The following is an 18719-nucleotide window of genomic DNA, read 5'->3' on the forward strand; positions in this document are numbered from 1 at the left end:
TTTCAATCCAAATGATCATTGTTGTGCGCTGTATATATTACTAAGTATAAATGTTCGATGAATATTATTCGAAGGTGCCCATTACGAAGTATAAGGTTCTGCAGGAATAATATTTTTCTGTTCAAGGAGATCTTTGGTTGCAACCGCGGCAGCAGTCGCACCGCCTAATTTTGCCAATCGAGTCAAATTTGGACGACTTGGATCGCCAACCTCTATTTTCAGAAATTTGCTGGAGATCATAAGATATCCCATCGCAAGTCCTGCGATTACAATACCATCGTACATTGTGTTTACAACTGTTTTAATATCCATGATTGCTGACTAGTATATAAAATAAAAAATAAAAATAAAAAATATGGGGAGTTAATCCATCTCATACAATGTAGAGGAGCTGGAAACCTCTCCCTCCCCCTCCCCCTCCCCCTCCCCTCCCCTCCCCTCGGAACCCCTGTCGGAACTGTTCTGGATGGAGCTGCTACGGGCTCTGTTTTTTTTGCTTTCTGAAGCGGTTCCCGCGGTTTCCGGGGAGGACAGGGGGTATGCCGAGCACGCCCCCAATATAGCCCTAATGCAGTCAATGAAACTCCCACAATTCCTAAAACAAGATAACATTTATTATACCAGCGTGAATTATTATCACACTGTTCTTTCATTGTAGGCGGTAGGTCTGCCGCTACCACATCGCTATCATTCCCCACCATTGCTTGGCGTTTCTTCTCCTTGTTTTGCCTGTTCCATTCCGCTAGTCGCTTGCCCGCAGCAACTCTCCCTGGATGCTTCGGTGGCATTGTAACTTTCTCTATGTTGCGCTGTGTCAGAGTCGGGAAGGTCGTCCCTGACGGAGTCGTTTGCGGTGTGGAGGTCGTTTCCGTTTGCTGAGTCGGAACCGTTGCGAAGTTGAATCCATTTATTTCAGGTACTATATTAAAACCGATTTTTTTAAAATTTAAATGTTTACCCGTAATTAAACCGGTGGAAATTAGAGCAATCAGGGGCCCCCACGTGTACGCTATCCGTCCTGATAATCGTTTTATTTCACTGTTAGAATAATAAAATCCTTTTTAAGATCAGTGGCATAGTTATCTCGATCATCGATTGGAACTACCTGACTTATTGCGCGGGCTCCTAGATCTATGAAACTTTGAGTGATGGTATCACTTATAAGAGAACTGTATCTCGCTTCATAGACTTTAAATGCTTTATTCACCGTTTCATCTCCCCATTTTTCTACGTCAGCAACTGAAATCTCCTTACCAAAAAATAACTTACTTTGACCACTTGCGATGACACAGAGTATTTTTTCACGTTTCGTCTCTATTATGGATCGAGCGTCCGAAGGCACCGAAGGCACCGAAGCCCCTTCGGAACGCGTATTTGCCGCTGCCGATGACTTTATTAAATTCTCCATTGTTTGCAGTATGTTATCTATTCTTAGTAAAAAATAAAAAATTCGTTTAAACCTGAATCCGAAATAAAGTATTAACATAGTCTGGAATGTTAGTACCCCTAACAGAACCGTACCGTAGGGATTCCGACAGGGATTCCGAGAAAATTCTCCTCCATTTAAATCTATATGTATATAGAAACACGAATAATGAGTACAGACTTATTCCCAGTTGCTTTTCAATTGAATAAGACGAGCGTACCGACAGTACAGCATGCTGATATTCCTTCCAAACCGGACGGGGGAATAAAACCTATTCTCATGGACTTAGAAATATATGTAACGCCGACAGATAAATTTACTTTTCATCCACGGGATGTGTTCAAAGATAACGTAATCACTCATCGATCAGCGAAAGAAAGTAATGTCTGGCTGGGCAGCCCAAAGATGAAATACTGGGACCAGCAACTGAATTTCGCTGTATGGTGTAGCACGACTGGTTGTGGTATATCATTCACCCATCTCTTCGATAAGAAATTTCCTCCGCAAATACGATCATTCTGCCGTTTCCATGTATATTTTACAATACGTCGTATCCTTCACGAAATGGGCGTTGCACTTCCAGACGATACCCCACCTTCAAAGCGGGCGACAATCCGTACAATCTCGTCCAATATGAACTTCTATGTACAGAATTTGGAAATATAAGTCCAACGAAGTCCGACTTTCGTTATCGAAAAGGTCAAAATAAAGGTCTTGGTTATGGATATGAATATACACTAATCGTGGTCCCGTTCGACAGCCAAAAGCGATATACAACGGTCATGACTTTTTCCTCTCCGCCGACGGAGGCGTTTTCTATACACATACCATTTTTGGAAAGAAAAAACATGTACTGCCCGACAAAGACAGACCACACTATTATTTCTTCCGAAATGATGGATCGGAGGGACAATACAATAGTTTCATTCCTCTGAAGGGAGACTCGGGACTAACAAAGGCCGGTCTCGCTCGCCTCAATGAAAGCCTTGAAGCCTACGTATATTGCATACTCGGTGCACAAGCAAATATTCGCAGTACCATTGTGGGTGATACTGGCAGTGCACAGCAAGTCCGAAAAGAATTCGGCGTTCTCCTCGAAGATGAAATTCGCAATACCGACAAAGTAATTAGTTATAGGCGATATCAAGACACAATAATGAATACTGGTGTCAAACTTGATATGGCAGTTCGCCCAATTTACTTCTCTTACCGTCTGAGATGGTCATTCTTTCGGGCCCGGCGATCTCAGGTTATAATAATGAATTGCAATACGCAACAGAATCTATGTCCTTCGGGGTGAATGGTGATATAAACACGGAAGTTCGAGAAAGTGCTGTACACGAGATGGAGGGGAGGCGGATCCTGTGAAGTGGCAGGACGAGCCCGGAGAGTCACCTCACAATGACACGACTCGGATTCGGTCCCCTCCCCTCCCCTCCCCGGAACGGGCAGCAGCAGTGACCGGCGCAGACCCTATTCATGAATATGGTAAAATTGGTTTGTTATCTTTAGCAATATTCATTACATTATGTACAGTATATAGATCCGATGTATGCAACTGTACCATTCAACATGATTGTAACTGGACCGACAAATTCTGGCAAAACGGAATATGTAATGGATCTCCTCACCGGTCCGTACCTAGGAAAATTCGAATATATAGTTTTCATTTGTCCGACATTCATGAACAATAAAACGTATAATAAAAGATTCATTTTCACTGATGACAATGTGTTTGTGTTTCCAGTCGGACTCGATGCTGTGGATGATACACTAGCCTTCGTACGGAACGAATGGGTCGGTACAAACACTTTAATAGTACTCGACGACTGCGCCGCGTCCAAAGATATGAAGAAGCGCAGTGACGTTTTAGTCAAACTTGGTTTCAGCGCAAGACACGACGGACTATCTGTCTGGGTTCTGACTCAACAATATACTAGTATTAGTAAACCATTTAGGGAAAACATACAGATGTTAGTACTATTTTACACACCGAACAAGATAGACAACAAAACTATTATAAAAGAATATGGAATGGAGGTGTCAGAACAGGAAGCCGTGGGCCTAATCAAGCAATTGAAAAGTAGGCCATTCAGTAAACTAGTATTTCATTTACGGCATCCGTACGACATAAAATTTTTCGTATAATATAGCAATTATGGAAGCTGAAGCCGAAGGCTCCGCTGAAGGCACTCTTAGAGAATTATATTACAACCCGAAAACTGGTTTTGGAGGTGTACAAAAATTGTATGACGCAGCACGCGCCAGTGGACTCCACGTTACTAAGAAAGAGGTACAGGACTGGTTAAAAACTCAGCTAACTTATAATCTTCATAAACCGGTCCCTCGTACTCGTGGCGCGTTCCGAAGGGGCCGGCGCGTTTTCGTAACATCGATAGACGCTCAGTGGGAAGCTGATCTCGTGGAATTCCCTCCCCCGTTCGCAAAAGAGAACCGTAACATTCGATACATGCTAACAGTAATCGATGTACTCAGTAAATACGCATGGGCCAGGCCGATACAGTCAAAAACGGCTGATGATACGTTACAGGCACTACAAGACGTGATTAAGAAATCCGGGAGAAGGCCCGACAAACTTCAGACAGATGAGGGGCGGGAATTTACTAATCGAAAAATGCAGGGGTGGTTGGAGGAGTCGGGAATTCACTGGTTTCACACCTACAGTGACAAAAAAGCTAGCGTCGTGGAACGTTTTAATCGGACCCTCAAGACGATGATGTGGAAATACTTTACATACAGACAGACACGTGAATGGCTTTCTATTTTACCAGAACTTCTCGAGAATTACAACAACACCGTTCACGGAAGTATCAAAATGAAACCCAGGGACGTAACAGAGGACAACGATTGGCAGGCATTTTATACACTATTCGGTCCTGAGTTGGCAGCCGGGGAGCCAACCCTGAATTCAAGCCGGGGAGAACGTGTCCGAGTTACAAAATACAAGACCACTTTTAAGAAAGGATATTTACCAAATTGGACAGAGGAGATTTTCGTAGTTTCAAAAGTTGTGTACGCAGCTGGCTTGGGAACACCACCAGTTTACAAAATAAAAGATCTGAATGGAGAGGAAATACTCGGCACTTTCTATTCTGATGAACTTCAGAGCGCCCTTTCGGAAGGTGCCGACGAGCTGTACAGAGTAGAACGAATTTTGAAGACGAAAAAAATTAGGGGAAAGAAATATTATCTGATAAATGGCGCGGTTATCCGGAAAGTTTCAATAGTTGGGAGCGCGGAGGAAATGTTATTAGTACTACGTAAGTACTTCGTAAGTTCCTGTGCTGGTACTACGTAAGTACTTGTCAAGTACTTACGTAAGTACTAACGTAAGTATTTACGAAAGTTATTCAATAAGTACCATGGAAAAAGTCTTAATTTCTTGAAAGAAGAAAGTGTCAGTTTACCACCTCGCTTCCACCCACCTGGCCAAGTATTTATCATGTACTGTCGTAAGTAATGTTCACTTATTGCATCTTTTTCGGCAGTATGTGGATGAGGTGGTACCCCTCAGTTCCTGAACATATTAAGTTTGCAAGATCTTCAAAGCGACTTCTCATGTTGCCACGGTCCGTTCTTTCGAGCGCCCCTTTTTCAGCTTTATCAATAAGTTCTGGCTGAAGTATAATGTACACAACTGACATGAACCATAGACAAGTAACTCCAAAGTCCACCCTTTTCATCATATCAAGTGCTCGTAAGTCAAACGGAGCATTATAAGCACACACTGTTTCACAAGCATTAAGAAGTTTGTGTAGGTTCTTGAGTGAGACTCGACGTTGTTCTAGTTGTTCTTGACCAGGTGGATAATAAGCTTTTTCAAGTTCCTCCTCCTCGAAACCGTCTATTAAAATCCCTGGCTGCCGCCGCTCCATGCAATTCCAAAGTCAAAAGCTCGTGGATATTCTACTGGTCCGACTGTCTCGGTATCAATTGTTGGATTAAGTATATTCTTGAGAACTTCAGGCGTAAGGGGCTGACTAATTACCAAACATGGAAGCCTGTAGTCGTGGCAAATTTCTAAGAAAGTCTGTTTGAACTTGTTGTGAATCTCTTCTAGTTCTTTAAGGCGGTTATTTCGTACGACCTGGCTCGAGTCAACACATTCCGCCTGCAATAATCCCAAGGCATATCTTTGAATATGATAATGAAACTATGCAAATGGTCAAATGCTCTAGAAACAATCTTTTTTTCTTCCCACTCCGTGGAAACGCCCCGGATTCGAGAAAAAGTCAGATGTTGAATTATGGAAGAGTCACAAATAATGTAGCGTTCCGAAGGATCTTTCCCAGCCCGACATTGTAAACTAAGAGTATGTTCTATAAACTGATTCTGAAAATCGGCAATCGAAACGTGGCGCCATTATAAAAGTCGGCAATGTTGCTAGAAAAACTAGTGTCAAATTCTGGTACGTGAGACGCAGACAAATTTACTGCATCGTAACTCTTACCACTTCCAGTTGGTCCATTTATGAATATGTATGACATTTTGGGGATACTATATCATAGAAATTTTTTTAAAAATTTTTTTTTTATTAAGATATATACGATAAGACAATGACAATCCTTTCTATTTCAGATGCAATAAAAATACTTGAAACCGGAGAAAACATCAAAATTGATGATGGAGGCAAATTAGTATTTGGTGAATATGTAGATCCTATTATATATGTAGACAGTGAGCTAGAAGTGGTTTTCCCCATCGGACCTAAGTACGGTTCTAAAGATCCTGCTACATGCGATGAAATGTGTGTCCGTTGGCAACCGAGTCTTCAAAAGTTTACCGATTTAATAGTATTCCGTACCCTAGGTGAAAGTTTCGATGCAAGCACTGCTAAAAGTTATGCTGCAAGCCTGGCCGCTCACTCCAAGAATACTACTGGATTTTACAATCCATCTAAAGTGTATCAGAAGCGAGGGAGCGAGACACAGGGCGTGGCGTATTTTAAATTTCGATTTAAAAGAGGGGGAGGGAGAGGGAGAAATCACGATTTCGCTACATGTATTGATATGGTTCAAGAAATTGACTGCGGTTTTAAAACAGTGAGTCCGTTACTACCAGTCCGAGAAAATCCTGCTATTGTACCTCGTAATATCCGGAAAGGTAGTAAGATAGAATTCTTAGCATTTAAACCGCGCTTAAGTAAGCGTGGCCTTTCTTTCACTGTTGAGAGATTAATATTTTGTGCTGCACCTAATAAACCAGAAATTCAAGATGCGGAAGAAATAGTCGACTTAGAAAGATTAGGTGAGATATATAAACAAATAAATGCTGACAAAAATATTATAGTGGATTTTGATGACCTATCATAAAATAATTATTTTTCATTTTAAAAAATTTTAGGATAGTATATATCATAAAGATTATTATGTTTAGGATAGTATATATCATAAAGATTATTATGGCCCATCGATTACATGAGCATTCAAGGGAGCAGTTTTACGAAAAGAATTTCCTGAAGTCAAGCGAGTCGAGGATATCGGGGAGCTGGTGGATATTGAAGGTATGGTCAAAGAAACGGAACGAAAGATGTACTCTGTTTATACCGAAATGGAAGTCAAATTACGGATCCGAAAACTGGTAATACACAACCGCGTACATTGTATGTTAAATTAAAAGATACATACACAAAAGATGTAAGAGGATCGGGATCGGATGTGGGGCAACAATTAATAGATCGCTACGACCTTATGCTTGATACAATTGAAAATGTTGAGGGTTCTGGTCTCGTTCTCGAGGAGATACTTAATTTTGAAGTAATTCTAGTAGAAGTTTTACTCGGGGCTGGGGCTGCGCAGTCCAACTTCCCAGATGGTTAAAAAATAAGCATTGTGTTAGCGATCTGGTGCTACCTTCGGGCAGCGAGAACTGTTTTCAATACGCCATCGTAGCAAGTTTAAAGTTGGCCGACCCCGAGTTTCGTGAAAAGAAATGTGGTCAGGTAAGGAGAAAATGGAATACGTACGCTCCATTTATTGCTGACTACTGTTGGGAAGGTATTCCCTTTCCTACGCCCGCCGATATGACTGTATTCAGGCGCTTCGAGCAGCAAAATCCAGGCATCAAACTTCAAGTATTTCAGATCTACGAAAATGATCCCGCTCCCCCGTCCGACATAACTGTGTTATATAGTGCCCCTGGCGGAGCCCCTGATGGAACGGAAGGCGGAGCCCGTTCCGAAGCCGATAGGAATCAAATAGCAAATATCTTACTGATAGTTGGCGAAGACGGCGGCCGTTCTCACTTCGTACCAATTACTGCGGAAAATCGCCTTCGTAATTCTCGTACTAATCGAAAGAATGAGCGCAGACGGAAGTGTATTTGTATGGTTTGTAAAAGAGGTTTTAAGTCAACAGAAGAATTAGAAAAACATCAGGTATACTGTGGAACAGACACTGCCCAGCCAGATTTTCCTAAGGAAGTGTGTCAATTTGAAGGACATCGGAAGAAGGTTCCTTCTCCCTACGTCGTCTATGCAGATACTGAGGCAATTATTGAGAAGGGGACCGGCCGGCACATTCCAATTTGTCTTTCGTATGTTATGGTGGAACGGGGAGGATCGAATCCTTCGGAACGAGGCCCGGGGCGACCCACTGTTTATGGTAAAAGAACATTCACAGGTCTCTCCTGTGTTACAGACTTTCTAAAGGATATGAAAGAACGGGCCGAGTATTATTCTAAATCGTATTATTGGAAAATAATACCGATGAGGGATCCTTCTAATTACCGGCGCGACGGATGTGATCCAGTCTGTATTGCATGTGGAGAGCCGGCAGGATACCGAGTAGTGAAGGAGGAGGCGACCTTCTATTGCGAAGGATGCCGGCCGTCGAGAACCATTCCTATCTACTTTCACAACCTCAAGGGATACGATGGTTCTTTTATTTTGAAAGAATTACATGAAATCGACGCCGGAGGGGACCAGAGCCTAAAATCATAGCTAAGACGAGCAATGGAGGAATTATGGGTCTCTCGAAAACATTTATTTTTCACGCCTCAATTGTTGTTGCCGAGGGAAGAGGGAGATAAGAGACGTTTCTTTTTCTATAAAGTTTATGGACAGTGCTCAGCTGATGATGGGGTCATTGGCGAAGTTGGCAACGACTGTGCCGGACCACGGATGGACGGCAGTACCACTTACGTACCCGGACATTCAAAGGGCGAAAGGTTTCTTCCCCTACGAATATTTAGACTCGGTTGACAGACTGGGAGAGGAGGAGCTCCCGGAGAGGGGGGAATTTTATAGCGAATTGACGGAAGAGGGGATTTCAGAGTCTGATTACGAACATGCATTAAGAGTATGGGACGAAGTTGGATGTAAGACGATTCGTGATTATATGGAATTCTATTGTGAGACGGATGTTCTCCTTCTTGCTAATATATTCGAAAATTTTCGCGACACATGTTTAGAAGCATATAAGTTAGATCCGGCCCATTACATGTCAGCGCCTGGCTTGACATGGGATGCTATGTTACTTTACACGGGTAATAAGTTTGGGCTCATTCAAGATGCTGAGCAGATGACTTTCGTACAACGGGGAATTCGAGGCGGCATCAGCCAGTGTAATATTCATTATTTACAGACAAATCATCCGGCTTACGCTGGCCCCGCCGGCGGGAATACTTACGTTAGTTACGATCCGGAGAAACCGGTGACCGAAATAAAATATCTCGATGCAAACAATCTCTACGGCTGGGCAATGAGTCAGGCAATGCCTACGGGCGGACTTCATTGGATGACGATGGAAGAGTGGGAGGAATGGGAATGCGGGGCCCGAGGCGGAGCCGGCGGAGCGTGGGGCCCGAGCCGGCGGAGCTGGCGGAGCGTGGGGACCTGGTTCCACCTTTCCACCAAGTTTTCTAGAAGTAGACTTAGAATACCCAGCCGAATTACATGAAGAACACAGCGATTTGCCATTAGCACCGCATCACTATGAATTTCCGAGGCAGGGCGGTCGACTGATTACAAGTGTGATGGATAGAGAGTCCTATGTCTTACACTACAAGTTGCTGGAATTCTATCTTCGGATGGGAATGAGATTGAAAAAGATTTATCGGGTGCTTGCTTTCGATGAAGCTCCATGTCTCGCGAAATATATTGACTTTAACACTAAAATGAGGGCAAAGGGGAGGACAGATTTCGAAAAGAATTTCTATAAGCTGATGAATAATGCAATGTTCGGTAAGACAATAGAAGATGTTCGAAAGTACAGAGACTTTAAATTTGTTTCGGACTGGAACGGCACGGATAGTGGACGTAAAAAGATTCAGAAGTATAATCCAAAGATGAAACATATAACTTTCATAACTTCCGAAGAGGATGGTGATTCCTGCGACAGTGCCCTACTGGAACTGAAAACGGATGAGCATAGATATGTAAACCAGTTTTCATCGGCGCCGCAGTACTGGAACTTTCTAAGCTGCTTATGTATGAGACGCATTACAATTACTTTCGGGTCAGTTCCCTGGAATAAGATTAGCCTACATGGATACTGACAGTTTTGTTTACAGTGTGCCGATCCCGAACCCGGACGGCTCATGCGTCAGCACTTTCAATGATATAGTTCGGGAAGATGTGGAAAAGAATGGTGAGAAGTCTATATATGATACTAGTGGGATGAGCTCCGCAATAGGCCCCAACTTTCCGAAGATTAATAAAAAAGTGATAGGTAAATTTAAAGATGAGTTGAATGGTGAACCTATTCTTGATTTTGTCGGCATACGCTCGAAAGTGTATGCTTTTCGAACTCCAACTTCGGAGACGAAAAAAAATAAAGGGGTGAAAGATGTTTGTGTTAGAAAACATTTGAACTTTGAAGATTATAAAGATCTGTTTGAAACTGGGAAGAAGCCGGAGCCGGCACAGTTTGTACAGTTTGTACGGAAAAAGGCTGGAGAAATCCGTAGTGAAAAGCGTAGTAAAATCATGATGGCGCCAAATGATATCAAACGTGTGCAGTTATATAATCCAGACACGGGCGAATGGCTGGCAGAAACATGGCCGATAGGACGGACGACGGGTCATGGTTATGGTTAATATTGTAAAGACTTTAATCTACTATTTTCAACAGTGACCTGGGCATCACTGATAACATAAATGTGGGCAAATATATTATCATTGTGAGCGTCATCGCCACCCCCCGCGGTATCTTTCTTCAGGATCTCAAGTTGAATTCCGTCCTTTGTGTTCATTACTCTAAGACCATTTCCATGAAACTCAATATCTTTAAAACTACGCAGATCGATAAACAGACAGAATTTATTCTTCAAATAATCGACCTCATCTATATCAATTTCACACCAATCTTTATCTTCAGCAAAATACCGTCGCACCTCTCGCCAAAATTGTCTTGGTATCATCTTCTGAGCGTACACTTTATTTGCAATGCCTTCGATTGATACAGACACAGATTCAATGGATGGGTTAAAGAAAAGTTCACTGTTCAGTTCTGCCTGATTCTGATTTTTAGTGAAGAGTATAGCGATACCTCTAATGCTACGTCGTGGTACATTTATATTTCATTGATAACCGTGTCCGATTCTTTGAATGGGATTGTTCTAAAATAATGTATATGCTCGTAAAGGTAACTTTTTCCACCGTTGTAATAACCAGCAGTTGACCTCGCGAGATTGAGGTCAGAAATTGTTTCGTATTCCATTTGAATGTTTTTTAATTTATAATTGGCTGTAACAACCTGATTACTAACAAGTAATGGGAGGCGGGGGCCAACGTAATTTCCCATTCAATATGACTCCCTAACGCTTTTGGATATGCAACTCCATGACCTGTTATGAGGGGATGAGTGAGACGAATAGCATATTTTGTTCTATATGTGTTGAGAAGTAAAATATCACCCACGACGGCGGCATCTGCATCTTTCGCAACACTTCTCAATTTTCTTAGATTTTCGTTCTGAATTCCGTACAGTGTCATGTTCGTTCTCTCCTTTTTATGTTTGAAGAGATCGCGATAACATTCAATAAGGTTATATTTATTCAAATCGAAAAGTGTCTGACCCTCAAATGTGAGTTTCATACGCTCCACCAAATTTTTTGCAACATTTTGTACTACTCGGTTATATTCATCTCCCATTACTTCGAGATCAAAAACCAGGTCGAAAGTATCTGGAACTAAGAGTACTCCGCTTTCTAACTTCGGACATCGTATGATAAGTGTCTGGCCTGGATCTGCCTCACTTGGATTATGAGCAATCACATGATGAGTTCTTTCTGACTTCGTTCCATTCGGTATTCGGTTGGTGAAAGTCGGTGATAATGTTCTATCGTACCCCATTTTTCGTGTAATGTATATAGTAGAAGAAAAAAAAGAAAATTAAGTTTCACTTCGTGTATATAATGACTTAGAAGAAAAAATCACATCTTTACGTAAATATTTCCGTCTGCTTGAAAGATAAATCGATTACCTGTGTCGCGAATCAATCGAAGAACCCAATATTCTTGGAGATGATGAGCCTCTTGGTCATCCTCAGTATCCTGGAATACAGCTATGAATTCTAGTCGCTTAAAGAAGTTAGTCTTTTGACATTCCTTAATGAAAGCTAATATGTTATGATATAGATTATCATCTTTGAGTCGGACACCTGGATTTGCTCGAAGTATATGTCGATTTACTCGTCGGAGTTTGCACCATTCCAATTCGACAGAGAAACCAAACAGGTCTTTATTTTTAGAAAGAAACTTTGCAATATTCTTTTCACCAAACATGTTGATGCCATATTAATACATAATTTTATTTATAATGACTAATGTTAAACCAGTTAAAAATATCCATAGCTGTTCTCCGACAAATCCGACAACCGATCCTGCTGTTTTTAATAGAAAACTGACGAGGGAGCCGATTAAACCTGGTATTGCAGCAGCACTTTTTGCGGCCAAGGTTTTTAACCATTCGCCAAATTGCTTTACAATTTCTTTCGCTTTTGTATATACTTTGGATGGACCTGAACCTCCTGCGTTTGCTCCTGCTCCCCCTGCTCTCGCTCCTCCTCCTCCTCCTCTAGTCACAGCCAGGGCAATTGTTGATATTGTCATTCCAAGGGCAGTCAGTATTGCAGCGATTGTAATACCATTTCGTTTAAATAACTCAGTCAGCTTCAACCTAAGTGACAAATCTGGATCAGAAATTACATCACGAAGAGACCTAGTCGTAGCCAGTCTTTCATGTGCCCCACTGATCATATCAAGTTGTACTTCAATTCGATCATCAATTTTAGCTAGTCTTGTTCTGAGTTCGGGTGTAAGTTCTGTCTGCTCTAACAGATTTTCTCTTTCACTGTAAAGCTCATCAAGACGCATATTTGCTATCTTTAATTCATCAACAAAAGCTCTATATTCTGGGTTTAGATTGTTCCATTGGTCGATTTTATTTTCAAAAGCTCGTATTTTATCTGCATTACCAGAAGCATCTTGCCGTAACTCTGTCAGTTTATCTTTGTATATACCCATGTCTTTTGGTGTCATCTTCTCAGCCGGTATTTTATCGGTTATCACATCTTCAGAATGCAATTCACGACTCACATTTTCGGGCTCTGCGCTAGAGCGACCTCCGAGTACATCTCTAATAAATTCATGTCCTCCTTTTTCTCTCATTAATGTGGGGAGCTTATAAAATCCACCTCCTCTATCTTTAGACAGCTTGAGGTTTTTATAATACAGCTTTCCATCCCTAACCTCAGATTCCATAGTCAATACATTTAGTGCATCCGGATTAGTAATTTTATTCTCATCTAAGAATTTATTAACCATTCTTAATTTTCATTTGCTCTAAGTTCAGTCAAACGATCGACCTTTGGGCTAGCAAGGAAAGGATCAGCTTCTGCAAGGGCATTATCATCGTCTATGAAGTATGTTTCAGCAGTAGCGTCATCATCATCATTCAAATTTGCATCATCGAAATCCTGGAGTGGTATATCTTCTCCTCCTTCTGCCATATTGTCTTTCTATATTACTACAATTATTTTTTATCATCCCTTACATATACAGTAAAAATGCACATCTCAGTTGTTGAAAGCGTTGAACAATTGGCTGATTACATAGAAAGAACAAGTGCTGCATATCGACGAAGTTATAAATTAATGGGTCGAATTGATATGGCTCTTAATATTACTAAGGGAATTCTTGTAAGCTCTGCTGTAATAGCAGCAATTCCAACAGTTCCGGTACTGTTAGCCTTAACTCCTATACCTGGCGTCGTTATTGATGTAATACAAGGGAAAACGGGAGTATCAAAGAGGCGAGAGAAATATAAACATTATTACGTTCAATATAAACAGCTGCTTACACAAATACAAGAAAAAGGTGCAACCCTTCGGAACGAGGAGGCTCCGGGGTCAGAACTTATTCAGGACATATTTCATCAGGCGCTAGAAATTCAAAAACAAGAAGGATTTAGTCCGCCGCTGGAGCGATATCTACGATATTATGGATTGAATGGATATGAAAGTTAGTTCGCACCGATAGGAACTTCGTGTTCAACATCAGCTAGACTCCGCGACCGGCCGGCCGGACTGACAACGGGGCTCCTTTATATAGGCTAGTTTGATGGTGATGACTCACACGGAATTTCCCGTACACCTTCGGAACGTGTATAAACATGCTCAGCAGGGAATTTCCCCGCTTAGTTCAGGACAATGCACTGCTGCGCAGCTGTTGCGCATGCGTGAGTTCATATATAGGTCAGGGTCATACTTTAGTTACATGGATGGTTAATTTTTCCTTCGCTTCATGTAGATAAATGAATAAAATGGGGTGTAAAATTTTACTTCATCCAGTTGTCCACGTTTACTTTACTACTTCCGTACGAACAAGGCTGAGGGACCGTGCAAGGAACACTATATAAGAAAGATCACACTACTGAAAATAATAGAGAAAAAACCTCTTGCGTCATCTCTGGAATAAGGCAGCTGTATTGAGATATAACGAACTTGAATAATATTTCTTTGTTGGCTAAATAAAAAAAGTTGTTTTCCTTATAAACCTGATCTTTTCCGTTTCAAACTCGTTGACCCTTAAAACTAGCAGGTCCAAAACTACAATAAGAGTGGATTAACTTTGCTATTTTCTCTGAATCATCCACAGCAAAAACAACAAAAAACATGAAAAACATGCCCATGAAAAAATAAATTTGTATGAATGACCGACTGTATCTTTCAGACACTTGTTAAAACCAAAGGCACCGCTGTAGTTGACATTGCTTTTGGTATGGTAGAAAGGGTTTTACTACACTAAAAGCGATGTCAACTACGGCGGTGCCTGTGGTTAAAATGGGAAATACAAATACTTTGCCACACATTGGTTTGCAGCATCGGTAAGCGTGTATCCTCTCCAGACCATTTTGGATTGATTGTACACTCTGCAATGGTGTAAGTTGCTCAAATCTTACATCTAAAATCTCAAAGGAATTGATATTTGCTATGTGTTATTTCAAACTCTACCCTTGTCACATATTGGCAAAAATAGATCCTGATTATTACAGTCGTAGCAAATAGATATACAAAGAATTGCCGGACCTGTATGTAGTATAGATAGTACAAGTAAAGCTTTCGGCAACATGGCGCCCTCAGTGGCTGCAGCCAGGAAATTAGACGTATTAAACTTTAATGTATCAAAGCCATTCATTGACAGATATAGATATACAATAATAATAATAGACGAGATCAACTCATTTACACACGCGCACGCGTGCGCTCGCACACATACATACAAAACCACTTATTCCATATTTTGGACCCTTTTTTTTTGCTTCAGAGAATTACTCAAAAGGTGGGAACAATTCAAGCAGATTTACATGTAAATGAAATGCGAGTTACTAGCACTGGAGTTACTAGTCCTGATTACTGGTGGGCGGTCATTCCAAACATTCATATTTTTGACATTTAGCCAAACCGGGATGTTCTATGGACATTCTCTTCTTCTCCTTGAGGGAGCTATTGGTACCTTATTAGTCAATGGGTGAACAGCTGTCCCAAATATTTCTAAGACCCCTTCACAACATTGAGACGCTCAGCTGTGGGGGCTTACAGACAGTAAACACAACTAATGAACTACAAATGACCATTGATAATTCAGTCACAGTGATAAAAGGTTAATTAGTTTGAAAATTAGAATAGGTCAGGAATTAATATTTTTCATACATAGTCGTATCTAGGAAACATAATAATCAGATCATCTATTTCTAGAGGAGCTGATAAGGCTTTTCCAGCTGCTGTGGCCTAAATTTAACGCCAATCCCCACCATTTTCACATATAAAGATTCAGCCATCTCATTAAACAAAATGAGAATTTATAAAGTTCTGGTGGTGCAAAAGTTATAGGTTAAGGTAGCATGCGCCTTGGGGATAGGTATTCGGACTCTCAAATTTTTTACAATACTTTTCTGATATACCACTTGTAGGGCCTCATGTTAAATCTCTTTGAGTAAGAAAAATTTTTACGGTCTTAGTTTTTTGAAAATCGAAAACTTTACTTTTTCGTGGCCATTTTGAATTTCAAATATCGGTAAATGTTTATTAATTGCTTCTCTAGTACCAAACTTTGTATAGTGACCCCTGATTTTATTCTTTATTTGGTTAGGGAATAGTTGAAATTATCATTGAGGAAAGTTTGAGCAAAAGTTACAGTCTTTCACTTTTGAGGCGCATACTACCTTAAGCCTTTCTGAAGGTGTGAGCTATGCTGGCCTTAATCTCTCCTCATTGAGTATTTGACAGACCACCTTCAAGCCAGCCTGGTGGAGAACTTGAGTAATCTGGTGTCATCTGGCTTATATGAAGATCTGGTTAATAGTGTTAGTCAAGTGTATGACCTTTGCGAGTTAATAATGTCAGTCAAGCGTAAGACCTTTGCTACCCATCTATAGTAACAATAATGCTGTGGAGGTAAGGGACATGCTGACGGGCATTTGTAGACCAGCTATAGCACACAAGCATACAAAGTGACAGTGTAACTTCCCAGTGGTAGACCTTCCACGCATAATACTCTATACAAGTGTGCTCTATCAGTGGAAATCCGGATGAGGAGGCAGCTTCTCCGGCGGTACATATGGACCAACATCCCGGCAGGACGATCCCTTGCAGATACTGAGCATGATCAGCCTCTGGTTCTGCTGTTCGATGATGTATTCCGGAACCTGATGGACAATGTTTGTCAGCTGGTCTGGGTCCTTAGCCAAGTCATACAATTCAACAAAACTCTGGAAAAGACAAAGTAGGTCAATGACATATGAAAGAAATAGATAACAAACAGATTTAATCAATGAAAAAAAAAATACAGAAAAAAACAAAACAAATAAACACATAACTACATGACAAAGACCCAGAAACAAACAAGTAGATCATTCACCTATTAAAACAAACTAACGACTGAATGCATGGATGACTAAATATGGAAATAAATCAATTAATTCATTAATTACTGCATTAATTAATTGACTAACTACAACAATAGCAATGACAGGTTTAGCCAAGAATATGACTTAATGAATTGCTTTCAAGTGGTCAGCACAATGGGGTTTACCGGTCTATTCCAGATGTGAAATAAAACAAAATAATAGAAAATGTAAAATTAACGAATTCTTTGTACAAACTGAGTTGTGCATAGTTTTACAACACAATGTATAATGTGATAAATAGCTATTGTGCTACACCGATACTTAAATCTGCACCCCCGTAATGTTGATTTTAGACAACAGGAGGGACTTTCCGGACAATTTATATTTTGCAAAAAGTTGCTTTTTGGACTGTAAATATGTACTCACCTCATCATCATTGAACTCACAGTACATCAGCTTTGTGGTATCATTCAGCGTTCTAGTGCAGGAATAGGTATTATTCTTGGCGTCTTCACAAGTACAGTCCAGTGAGTGACATGCCTGTGTAGGATATACAAAACAAGGGCTGAGCAAATTTGATCCATGTAATACTTTTTGGTCCCTGCATCAATATCAATGGTAACCCCTTCACAACCATGGGTCGGCCAAAAAAACCCATTGTCATCAATGGTGATTGTGGACTTCATACGGGAAATTGAAGGAGTGAAAATTCCTGCAGATAAATTTGCCATTTGTGCATACATTCTTACTGTACTGCTTGTTTTCTGGTGTCAGAAGAGTAGAATATCAAATTTACCAGGGACAAAATGGTTAATTGATCCAACCTTTCACTGAGAACGTCAGATTTGCCAATTGAATTTCTACTGTATTGATTTCCATATAGCACATGTAAGGCTGATTATACCGGTAGTTGAACTTGTATGTGCTAAGCAATGTTATCAGAAATGAGACAAACCATCAAAACGCAACATACTGTACTAGCTTATACCACCTCTACATTCATAACCTTTTATTGAAGATAAACACACTATGTATAAACAAATATTAAGAGATATTAAACTTTTTAAGTTATACATTTAATCTGTTGATCTTAATGAAATACGAAAACGACAAGATGTATTAAAATTGGGCAATGAAATCATGGAGTGGCTCAAACAAAGCAAAATTACAACTGATCTTTACTCACTCCAAGATCTTCAGTGTTGTTACAACCGTGTATTCCATCAGGCTTGTACTCTCCGTTGTGTTCAACCAGGAAATCTTGCCTCCATTTTGAAGATTTAAACGTTGTGTTTGGATGCTACAGTGAGTACAGAAAGCAGAAAACATGTAGGAACTATGTGACATCAGTATTATAAAATTGGGCAAAATGGGTGCGTTCTACTATTGAGTGACACACTAACTGACATTTAAAATAATTATCTTCGATTGACGATAGTCAAATACGTAGCTCAATATGAAACTTGAAATATATGTATCTACGACAGTCTCATCAGCTCTGGGTGTATATGGTTTTTATTGTGCTATATCAATGAGGAATTATGGAGCCATTTTCAGTTCTTTGGATTGTGAAAAAAGGAAAGATATTAGACAGAATGATGTGTTCGTAAAAGAATAGCAAAATGTCTATCCAATATTAGTACATAAAATACACATTCTGTCACTACAAATAGAGGGCAATGTTTCTCTCCAATTGCCTAATCTAACAACTGTTCCAATAAGCAGGCTCATAACAATAGCATTCCATTACACAGATGGAGTAGAAATCAGTAACAGTGATTTTTGAATTGTTTGATTTTCTCATTATACACATTGTCTTGTGTGCATATTTCACGGTCTACTCCGTAGAGCACGTTGAAATAATGAGTATTTGGCTTGTCAATATACACTGAGACATGTGTCTAGGAGATGCATTTTGTTATT

General features: G+C 40.4%; 1 protein-coding gene across 1 annotated transcript in view; it reads right to left on the reverse strand.

Moving 5' to 3' along the window:
• LOC139135137 (N-acetylglucosamine-6-sulfatase-like) overlaps window positions 1-18719 on the reverse strand; it is a 46288-nt gene that overhangs the window by 3540 nt on the left and 24029 nt on the right. The window contains exons 10-12 of the mRNA XM_070702388.1: window positions 17983-18096; window positions 17223-17336; window positions 14261-16658 (exon numbers count right to left, since the gene is read on the reverse strand). Of these exons, the coding sequence (XP_070558489.1) occupies window positions 16464-16658; window positions 17223-17336; window positions 17983-18096 (423 nt within the window). The 3' untranslated portion in view covers window positions 14261-16463. The remainder of the gene's footprint in view (window positions 1-14260; window positions 16659-17222; window positions 17337-17982; window positions 18097-18719) is intronic.

Source organism: Ptychodera flava, chromosome 6 (genome assembly GCF_041260155.1).
Source record: "Ptychodera flava strain L36383 chromosome 6, AS_Pfla_20210202, whole genome shotgun sequence".
Lineage (NCBI taxonomy): Eukaryota > Metazoa > Hemichordata > Enteropneusta > Ptychoderidae > Ptychodera > Ptychodera flava.